Source organism: Gadus chalcogrammus, chromosome 12 (genome assembly GCF_026213295.1).
Source record: "Gadus chalcogrammus isolate NIFS_2021 chromosome 12, NIFS_Gcha_1.0, whole genome shotgun sequence".
Lineage (NCBI taxonomy): Eukaryota > Metazoa > Chordata > Actinopteri > Gadiformes > Gadidae > Gadus > Gadus chalcogrammus.
This window is the reverse complement of record NC_079423.1, coordinates 357,939-368,984: the sequence shown is the minus strand read 5'-3', so window position 1 is coordinate 368,984 and position 11,046 is coordinate 357,939. Positions and strand designations below refer to the sequence as shown.

Sequence of the window (11,046 nt, the reverse complement as noted above, 5' to 3'; positions counted from 1 at the left end):
CTCCAGATCTTCAGTAAGTTCGGGACTCTACTCCGGATCATAACCTTCACCAAGAACAACCAGCTCCAGGCTCTGCTGCAGTACCCCGACGGCATGACGGCCCAGCACGCCAAGCTGGTAAGACCCCCCCGTCCTGCCCCCCTGCCCTCCACTCTGAGGAGGAGGTCCTCTCTGATGGGCCCAGGCCGTACCCCCCCGTGGTTCAGAGGTCACAGAGGGGTAGGGAGGTGTAGACCCTCAGGTGTCACTACCTTTACCTTCAGGGGGTTCAGAAGACGCTTTGATCCCGAGTGACTGACTGTACCAGCTCTTCTTTTTGCGTTTCCATTGCCAAAATCTGGTACCTGGTACCTGGTACCTGGTACCTGGTACCTGGTACGGCGTGGGGCTCGGCGCCGGAGCCCCACGCCGACAACAGGTGTTCCCCGTCTGAAACCCCCCCCTCTGCGTTATAGCAGCCCCCCCCCTCTGCGTTATAGCAGCCCCCCCCTCTGCGTTATAGCAGCCCCCCCCCCTCTGCGTTATAGCAGCCCCCCCCCCCTCTGCGTTATAGCAGCCCCCCCCTCTGCGTTATAGCAGCCCCCCCCTCTGCGTTATAGCAGCCCCCCCCCTCTGCGTTATAGCAGCCCCCCCCCTCTGCGTTATAGCAGCCCCCCCCCCTCTGCGTTATAGCAGCCCCCCCCCCCCCTCTGCGTTATAGCAGCCCCCCCCTCTGCGTTATAGCAGCCCCCCTCTGCATTATAGCAGCCCCCCCCCCTCTGCGTTATAGCAGCCCCCCCCCTCTGCGTTATAGCAGCCCCCCTCTGCGTTATAGCAGCCCCCCCCCCCTCTGCGTTATAGCAGCCCCCCCCTCTGCGTTATAGCAGCCCCCCTCTGCGTTATAGCAGCCCCCCCCCCTCTGCGTTATAGCAGCCCCCCCCTCTGCGTTATAGCAGCCCCCCCCTCTGCATTATAGCAGCCCCCCCCCCCTCTGCGTTATAGCAGCCCCCCCCCCCTCTGCGTTATAGCAGCCCCCCCCCCCCCTGCATTATAGCAGCCCCCCCCCCTCTGCGTTATAGCAGCCCCCCTCTGCGTTATAGCAGCCCCCCCCTCTACGTTATAGCAGCCCCCCCCCTCTGCATTATAGCAGTGTTTATATCATATCGTCACAAGATGAGACACTTGTTTCAGAAAGAGATGTTACATTTTATAGGCGACCCCCAACGTAAGATAGCCTGGCTAAGGCCAGACCTCATCTCAATCTACATTGAGATGAGGTCTGGGAACCACACATTCATTTTCTCGTATTTGAGGCGTGGTTTACGATTGCCCGGAGCCGTTTATTGGGCGCAACGAATGTCTATCATATGAGTCTGTAGGTAGCTCATAGCCAATCGTATCAATTATACCAGATGACGTGTGTAGAGTGAAAGAAATTAGATGAGGAAGAAGACGATGGGTGTGTCGAATAGACGTTGTCATCGTCTTGCCGTCCCTCCCCGTTCTTTGATTGGTTCCCTATCTCAGGCGAGAATCTGATCCATGGATTACAGGCTGCCTAGCAGCGCAAAATGAAATCGCGCGAAAGGCAGCATGGATATACCCAGGCTAAATGTAAGACGTCACATTCACGATAATGAACTACGAGGGCACTAAAATACGTAATAGTTTACAAGTCATACATGTATGCATGATGTGACCCTAGAAGGCACAGACAAAACAAGAGAGGGGAGTTGGGCCTCCTTCCTATTTGGATGGTGCTGTGAGGTGCGGTGGTAAGATGCTGAACCCCTGGTAGGATATGGGTGCTTCCCAGTGCAGACTGGTTTGACTGTAGCGGTCGAGTCCTTGTGTTCCAGTCTCTGGACGGGCAGAACATCTACAACGCCTGCTGCACGTTGAGGATCAGCTTCTCTAAACTCACCAGCCTCAACGTCAAGTACAACAACGACAAGAGCCGGGACTACACCCGACCGGACCTCCCCTCTGGGGACCCCCAGCCCGGCATGGAGCACCATGCCATGGCCTTCAGTAAGACCCCCTGCTGCTCCTCCTGACACATCACCTCCTCCTCCTCCTCCCCCTCCCCCTCCTCCTCCTCCTCCTGCTCTCTCCTCCTCCTCCTCCTCCTCCTCCCCTCCTCCTCCTCCTCCTCCTCCTCCTAACTCCTCCTCCTCCTGCTCCTCCTCTTCCTCCTCCTCCTGCTCTCTCCTCCTCCTCCTCCTCCTCCTGCTCCTCCTCCTAACTCCTCCTCCTAACTCCTCCTCCTACCTCCTCCTAACCTCCTCCTACTCCTCCTCCTCCTCCTCCTCTTCCTCCTCCTCCTCTTCCTCCTACTCCTCCTCCTCCTCCTACTCCTCCTCCTCCTGCTCCTCCTCCTCCTCCTGCTCCTCCTCCTCCTCCTGCTCTCTCCTCCTCCTCCTCCTAACTCCTCCTCCTAACTCCTCCTCCTACCTCCTCCTAACTCCTCCTCCTCCTCCTCCTCTTCCTCCTCCTCCTCTTCCTCCTCCTCCTCCTCTTCCTCCTAACTCCTCCTCCTCACTCCTCACTCCTCCTTCTCCTCTTCCTCCTAACTCCTCCTCCTCCTCCTCTCTCCTCCAGCTCCTGGTCTCATCTCAGCCTCCCCCTACGGAGGCCCCGCCCACGCCTTCTCCCCGGCCTTCACCATTCAGCAGACAGGTGACCTGACCCTGCCCCCTAGATCCCCGCCCCCTAGAGCCCCGCCCCCTGGAGGCCCGCCCCCCTGGAGGCCCGCCCCTAGAGGACCTACAGGCTGGTCCTCCCCTGTCCGGTCTCACCTGTCCTGTCTCACCTGTCCTGTCTCACCTGTCCTGTCTCACCTGCCTCAGGTCTGACGGTTCCAGGTCTCCATGGAGGTCTAGCGTCGTTGGGGTTGCCGACGGCGACCGGGCGTCTGGCGTTCTCCACCCTCCCAGCGGGCCACTCCGTCCTGCTCATCAGCAACCTCAACCCCGAGGTACCTGTCTGTCTGAACCCCCAGGGACCTGTCTGTCTCTTCTGCTGTGTGTCTTAACTCTCAGGGACCTGTCTGTCTCTCTACCTGTCTGTCTTAACCCTCAGGTACCTGTCTGTCTCTTCTGCTGTGTGTCTTAACTCTCAGGTACCTGTCTGTCTCTCTACCTGTCTGTCTTAACCCTCAGGTATATGTCTGTCTCTCCAGCTGTCTCTCTTAACTCTCAGGTACCTGTCTGTCTCTCTACCTGTCTGTCTTAACCCTCAGGTATATGTCTGTCTCCCCAGCTGTCTGTCTTAACTCTCAGGTACCTGTCTGTCTCTCTACCTGTCTGTCTTAACCCTCAGGTATATGTCTGTCTCTCCAGCTGTCTGTCTTAACTCTCAGGTACCTGTCTGTCTCTCTACCTGTCTGTCTTAACCCTCAGGTATATGTCTGTCTCTCCAGCTGTCTGTCTTAACTCTCAGGTACCTGTCTGTCTCTCTACCTGTCTGTCTTAACCCTCAGGTATATGTCTGTCTCTCCAGCTGTCTGTCTTAACTCTCAGGTACCTGTCTGTCTCTCTACCTGTCTGACTTAACCCTCAGGTACCTGTCTGTCTCTCTACCTGTCTGTCTTAACTCTCAGGTACCTGTCTGTCTCTCTACCTGTCTGACTTAACCATCAGGTACCTGTCTGTCTCTCTACCTCTCTGTCTAACCCCTCAGGTACCTGTCTGTCTTAACCCTCAGGTATATGTCTGTCTCTCCAGCTGTCTGTCTTAACTCTCAGGTACCTGTCTGTCTCTCTACCTGTCTGACTTAACCCTCAGGTACCTGTCTGTCTCTCTACCTGTCTGTCTTAACTCTCAGGTACCTGTCTGTCTCTCTACCTGTCTGACTTAACCATCAGGTACCTGTCTGTCTCTCTACCTGTCTGACTTAACCCTCAGGTACCTGTCTGTCTCTCTACCTCTCTGTCTAACCCCTCAGGTACCTGTCTGTCTCTCTACCTGTCTGTCTTAACCCTCAGGTATATGTCTGTCTCTCCAGCTGTCTGTCTTAACTCTCAGGTACCTGTCTGTCTCTCTACCTGTCTGACTTAACCCTCAGGTACCTGTCTGTCTCTCTACCTGTCTGACTTAACCATCAGGTACCTGTCTGTCTCTCTACCTCTCTGTCTAACCCCTCAGGTAACTGTCTGTCTCTCTAACTGTCGGTCTCTCTACCTCTCTGTCTTTCTGTCCGACTAACCGTCTGTCTGTCTACCTGTCTGTTGGTCTACCTGACTTCCGGTCTACCTGCCTGTCTGTCGGTGTACCTGTCTGTCTGCACCGAGCCACACCAACACCTCCTCCTCTCCAGTGATTAATCGTCTCCCCCCTTCCCCCTCCCCTTGTTTTTTTCCGTTGCCGTGGAAACCCCGGGCTGTGGATGTGCTGCTGCTCTCTGCCGCCCCCTGCAGAGAGTCGCGCCACACTGCCTCTTTATTCTCTTCGGTACGTTTCCCCATCACCTGTCAATCATTCAGCCGCTAGTCCTGTTCTGATTGGCCGAGGTGGGCTCCTGTGTTTTGATTGGCCGAGGCGGGCTCCTGTGTTCTGATTGGATGTTGGGTGAGGCTGGCTCCTGTGTTCTGATTGGCCGAGGCTGGCTCCTGTGTTCTGATTGGATGCTTGGTTTGTCTATCCTGCCTGGTCTGTCCCCTCAGCCTCCTCTCCTTGTTCCCTCTGTCCTCTGTCCCCACCTCAGTGTAATAGAGCTCACGGTGATCTCACAGTACTACACCATACCTCTCAGAGCAGACCTAACCCTAACCCCACTCAGGGCTCATCCCAAACCTTTAAAGGAGAAGATGGCTACAGAGGTCAGAGGACAGGCGACCTCCTGGGTCCTAGAGGTCAAGGGTCAGAGGTCAGAGGTCAGGCGATCTCCTGGGTCCTAGAGGCCAAGGGTCAAAGGTCAAATGCGGCGCGGAGACCTTGTTTCAGAAGCCTTAGAGCGTTATAAAAAGGGAAGGAACATAGGGGCGGGATCAGGAGGACCAGAGGGGCGGAGTCAGGAGGACCAGAGGGGGCGGGGTCTGGTTCTGCTCATCATCAGCCACGGCAGCACACTGAGGATTTGTGTGTGTGTGTGTAGGGGTGTATGGGGACGTGGTGAGGGTGAAGATCCTGTTCAACAAGAAGGAGAACGCTCTGGTGCAGATGGCTGATGGGACCCAGGCCCAGCTCGGTACGTTACTACTATGTTACTACTTCTACTATACTACTACTACTATCCTACTACTACTACTAGAACTACTACTATCATACTACTACTGTCCTACTTCTACTAGCCTACGACCACTACTACTATAACTTCATTACTACTACTATTCTACTACTAGATCTACTAATACTATAATACTACTATTAGTACTATACTACTAGTACTACTACTACTATTAGTGCTTCACTACTCTAGTCCTTGTGACCGCTGAGCTGAAGGAGATTAATGTGATGTCATGTGTTACAACGTGATGTCATGTGTTATACGTGATGTCATGTGTTATAACGTGATGTCATGTGTTATACGTGATGTCATGTGTTATAACGTGATGTCATGTGTTACAATGTGATGTCATGTGTTACAACGTGATGTCATGTGTTATAACGTGATGTCATGTGTTATACGTGATGTCATGTGTTATAACGTGATGTCATGTGTTATACGTGATGTCATGTGTTATACGTGATGTCATGTGTTATAACGTGATGTCATGTGTTATACGTGATGTCATGTGTTATACGTGATGTCATGTGTTACAATGTGATGTCATGTGTTATAACGTGAGGTCATGTGTCATGTGTCACACGTGAGGTCATGTGTTATACGTGATGTCATGTGTTATAACGTGATGTCATGTGTTACAATGTGATGTCATGTGTTATAACGTGAGGTCATGTGTCATGTGTCACACGTGAGGTCATGTGTTATACGTGATGTCATGTGTTATAACGTGATGTCATGTGTTATAACGTGATGTCATGTGTTATACGTGATGTCATGTGTTATAACGTGATGTCATGTGTTATACGTGATGTCATGTGTTATAACGTGATGTCATGTGTTATAACGTGATGTCATGTGTTATACGTGATGTCATGTGTTATAACGTGATGTCATGTGTTATACGTGATGTCATGTGTTATACGTGATGTCATGTGTTATAACGTGAGGTCATGTGTTATAACGTGATGTCATGTGTTATACGTGATGTCATGTGTTATAACGTGATGTCATGTGTTATACGTGATGTCATGTGTTATACGTGATGTCATGTGTTATAACGTGATGTCATGTGTTATACGTGATGTCATGTGCTATACGTGATGTCATGTGTTATAACGTGATGTCAAAACGTGATGTCAGGTGTTGTAACGTGATGTGTTGTAACGTGATGTCATGCCGTGATGTCATACCGGGATGTCATAACGTGATGTCCTGTGTTGAGGTCAGCCATGAGCCACTTGAACGGCCAGCGACTGTACGGGAAGGCGGTGCGCATCACGCTCTCCAAGCACAGCAGCGTGCAGCTGCCACGCGAAGGCCACGAGGACCAGGGTCTGACCAAGGACTACGGCAGCTCCCCGCTGCACCGCTTCAAGAAGCCCGGCTCCAAGAACTACTCCAACATCTTCCCCCCCTCCTCCACCCTGCACCTGTCCAACATCCCGTAAGCACCTGGACACCTGTCCTGTAGCCCCGCCCCCTTGGCTGTTAACACACCTGTCCTGTAGCCCCGCCCCCATGGCTGTTAACACACCTGTCCTGTAGCCCCGCCCCCTTGGCTGTTAACACACCTGTCCTGTAGCCCCGCCCCCATGGCTCTTAAAACACCTGTCCTGTAGCCCCGCCCCCATGGCTGTTAACACACCTGTCCTGTAGCCCCGCCCCCATGGCTGTTAACACACCTGTCCTGTAGCCCCGCCCCCATGGCTGTTAACACACCTGTCCTGTAGCCCCGCCCCCTTGGCTGTTAACACACCTGTCCTGTAGCCCCGCCCCCATGGCTGTTAACACACCTGTCCTGTAGCCCCGCCCCCATGGCTGTTAACACACCTGTCCTGTAGCCCCGCCCCCATGGCTGTTAACACACCTGTCCTGTAGCCCCGCCCTCATGGCTGTTAACACACCTGTCCTGTAGCCCCGCCCCCTTGGCTGTTAACACACCTGTCCTGTAGCCCCGCCCCCATGGCTCTTAACACACCTGTCCTGTAGCCCCGCCCCCATGGCTGTTAACACACCTGTCCTGTAGCCCCGCCCCCATGGCTGTTAACACACCTGTCCTGTAGCCCCGCCCCCATGGCTGTTAACACACCTGTCCTATAGCCCCGCCCCCTTAAATAGTGGTTTTCCCAGGAAAGCTGGCGGCCCAGGGGTCTCATTTATAACCGTTGCGTACGCACAAAACGGGGCTGAAAGTGGCGTACGTGACTTTCCACGCCAAGGTTGTGATCTACAAAAAACCAACTTGACGGGAGAATGTGCGCAGCCCTAAGCAAACTCTGACCCATGTGTAGAGTGAGAAGAGTGAGAAGAACGATTATGTTTTATCATCGCCCTTCATAAGTTTAATTTCAACCCGTATCATGCGTTAAATCTATGTAATCAGAATAATTTAAGTCAACTACGTTATTTCTCAGGTATAACTCCAGAAACATCTCCTTAGAATCTAAATCAAAATTCAAAATCCTCCATTTTTAATCCCTTCACTCCATACTGTCCACTGACGGCACGACTGCATGGAATAAAGCCTCTGTCCAACATGTGTCAATAACATAATATTTTTATGCGACACTGTAAACGCATAATCAAATGTCAATTAAATCCCAAGTGTGGAAAACAAAGCCACATACTCCTCATCACAATCGTTATATTATTGTCCGTTCCTCTTGATGCTTTTCATGACAAATCAGGCATTAAAAAGGGGTTATGTTCAAGAACACTTTACGTGGGTTATTACATACTGATTATCCAAGGTGTTCTCGGTCAGTCTTATTACCGTAACCCTATAAATACAGCTGTGAGCCCCGTGCGTAATGCTGCACCATGGCACTGCTGGCACTGTTGGAGGACCATGCAAATGGCAGGATTCTGAGCTTTTTTGCTTTTCTCAGTACTTCTGCCATTGTTTCCGACAAGACATAATACTTGCATCCGAGTCCGTTTTATATGCAGATCGCATTCATGAGGTCATTGGCATTGACCATTTATGGTTAAAAAGGGGCGTGTACAGGGCGGAAGGTGAAGCTGATTCAGCTGCACACACTTGTAGGCACTCTGTGATTTATAAAGCAAAGATTGCTTAGAGGTGTGCGTACGCAGGGTTTTATAAGTCTGAATATTTTTGGGCACACGCAAAACTTTGCTTTTGGGCGTACGTACACTTTTAGTAACGATCCCACGCAGTTTTATAAATGAGACCCCTGTTGATTGTGGAGGTCTCTCTCTCTCTCACCCCCACTCTCTCTCTCTCTCTCTCCCCCCCACTCTCTCTCTCTCTCTCTCCCTCTCCCCCCTCAGCCCCTCGGTGGTGGAGGAGGACCTGAAGATGCTGTTCTCCAGCTCGGGGGCCCTGGTGAAGGCCTTCAAGTTCTTCCAGTGAGTTCTGTCCACCTTATATCAGCAGACAGTGAGACGGTGTTCAGCCGATGATTAGATCTAGTCTGTAGGGAGAGGAAGCTCTGTCTCATGGTGTTCCCTCCGGTCCTCAGGAAGGACCACAAGATGGCGCTAATCCAGATGGGCTCGGTGGACGAGGCCATCGAGGCGCTGATCGAGTTCCACAACCACGACCTGGGGGAGAACCACCACCTCCGGGTGTCCTTCTCCAAGTCCTCCATCTGAGGACCTGGGGGAGAACCACCACCTCCGGGTGTCCTTCTCCAAGTCCTCCATCTGAGGACCTGGGGGAGAACCACCACCTCCGGGTGTCCTTCTCCACGTCCTCCATCTGAGGACCCCCAGACCAGCCTTCTAAAGACCCCCCCCCCTTGGACCAGCCTTCTGAGGACCCCCCTCCCCCTTTTACTCAAGGTTCTCCTATTCAAAGCCCCCCCCGGAGACTGAGGGTCTAGGTCCACATTGGGGGTCGACACTGGGGGTCCTCCTGGGGGTCCTCCTGGGGGTCCTACTGGGGGTCCTACTGGGGGTGCTGGCATGTCGGGCGGTGTTGTAGTGTTTGGTGTGCACTTGTCGACTCTCTCTTCGTTTCTTCTGCATTCCTTTCTTTATTCTCGTGTGTCAATCATTATTTAAATCAAACTAGCTGAAAGTTGAAATCATTCCTGAAGCCTGAGGGCGGGCCCCGCCCCCCGCCCTCCGGCCGGGGGCGGGCCCTGCCCCCCGCCCTCCGGTTGGCTGTCCATCCTTGTAGCAGTGCCTCTCTCTGATTGGTCTATTTATACGTTTGATTCATGACAGCTGAAACCAAAAAGGCCTTGTGGAGCTTCCTGCCCCGGGACCGCCTGGGCGGGGGGGGGAGGTACTGGGCCCAATTGAGGGGGGGGGGGGGGGGGGGGGGGGGTACTGGGCCCAGTGGGGGGGGGGAGCCCCTGGATGCAGAGTGCCTTTAAAGCGGTCCCACCCGGACCACATGGACCCTGAGCTCGCAGCCAATCACAGGGCCCGCTGCCCAGCCGCCGTCCCACTGGACAGACGGGGGGGTACTGACGGGGGGGTACTGACGGGGGGGACTGGTGAAGTGTACATAACAATAATTATTGTTTTTTACTATTGTAGTTCATTAGAATAAATATTCGTTTTGTATCCGATGGAAACGTCTATTTTGATTAAAACATGGGACCACTTGTGGGCGTGGCCCTGGGTCACGAAACAGGAAATAAAGAACCTCCCAGAGTCCGCCTCCTCTACTCCTGTCAATCACCTTAAGAGCGTCCAACACACAGCTGCTAGAGCTCTACTCCTGGTCTACTCACACAGCTGCTAGGGCTCTACTCCTGGTCTACTCACCCTGCTGCTAGGGCTCTACTCCTGGTCTACTCACCCTGCTGCTAGGGCTCTACTCCTGGTCTACTCACACAGCTGCTAGGGCTCTACTCCTGGTCTACTCACCCTGCTGCTAGGGCTCTACTCACCCTGCTGCTAGGGCTCTACTCCTGGTCTACTCACACAGCTGCTAGGGCTCTACTCCTGGTCTACTCACCCTGCTGCTAGGGCTCTACTCACCCTGCTGCTAGGACTCTACTCCTGGTCTACTCACACAGCTGCTAGGGCTCTACTCCTGGTCTACTCACCCTGCTGCTAGGGCTCTACTCCTGGTCTACTCACCCTGCTGCTAGGGCTCTACTCCTGGTCTACTCACACTGCTGCTAGGGCTCTACTCCTGGTCTACTCACCCTGCTGCTAGGGCTCTACTCCTGGTCTACTCACCCTGCTGCTAGGGCTCTACTCCTGGTCTACTCACCCTGCTGCTAGGGCTCTACTCCTGGTCTACTCACCCTGCTGCTAGGGCTCTACTCCTGGTCTACTCACCCTGCTGCTAGGGCTCTACTCACCCTGCTGCTAGGGCTCTACTCCTGGTCTACTCACCCTGCTGCTAGGGCTCTACTCACCCTGCTGCTAGGGCTCTACTCACCCTGCTGCTAGGGCTCTACTCCTGGTCTACTCACCCTGCTGCTAGGGCTCTACTCCTGGTCTACTCACCCCTGCTCGTGTCTACTCAGGGTTCACCAGCTCTAACCCTCTAGAGGGTAGAAGACGGCCAACATTTGCTCTGGAAGCAGAATGGAATCCATTAGTATAACCTCTTTTAAATATTGAACCTTGCCTGGGTTTAAACATTTAGTGGATCTAACAGTAATTATATACTCTTCAGATCTTAACCATGAGAATCATATGAAATACACCATGTAGCCTTCAGTATGGGAAACCGGTGTGCTAAGTGCTATGCTAGGTGTAGCGGTTAGCATTAACGTCATTATGTAGCATGATGGAGTGGGGAATGTAAATATAATATATAAATATTATAAAGGGTGTAGCCGCAATCAAGGGATTGAATGGTTTATATAAAGGACCTTCCAGGTGGTGGCAGCTGGTCGCCAGTGCTCT

The 11,046-nt window shown here is 53.0% G+C and overlaps 1 protein-coding gene across 5 annotated transcripts in view; it reads left to right on the top strand.

Moving 5' to 3' along the window:
* Positions 1 to 9,461, top strand: part of ptbp1b (polypyrimidine tract binding protein 1b) — a 19,493-nt gene extending 10,032 nt beyond the window's left edge. For 4 of the 5 annotated variants that reach the window (XM_056604032.1, XM_056604031.1, XM_056604029.1 and 1 more), the window contains exons 7-15: positions 7 to 117; positions 1,839 to 2,010; positions 2,581 to 2,658; positions 2,829 to 2,956; positions 4,397 to 4,430; positions 5,074 to 5,166; positions 6,433 to 6,649; positions 8,500 to 8,577; positions 8,691 to 9,461. In XM_056604032.1, coding sequence (XP_056460007.1) covers positions 7 to 117; positions 1,839 to 2,010; positions 2,581 to 2,658; positions 2,829 to 2,956; positions 4,397 to 4,430; positions 5,074 to 5,166; positions 6,433 to 6,649; positions 8,500 to 8,577; positions 8,691 to 8,823 — 1,044 coding nt within the window. In that variant the 3' untranslated portion in view covers positions 8,824 to 9,461. The remainder of the gene's footprint in view (positions 1 to 6; positions 118 to 1,838; positions 2,011 to 2,580; positions 2,659 to 2,828; positions 2,957 to 4,396; positions 4,431 to 5,073; positions 5,167 to 6,432; positions 6,650 to 8,499; positions 8,578 to 8,690) is intronic. The other variant, XM_056604030.1, reaches the window with a different exon arrangement.
* The last annotated feature ends 1,585 nt before the right edge of the window (positions 9,462 to 11,046 follow it).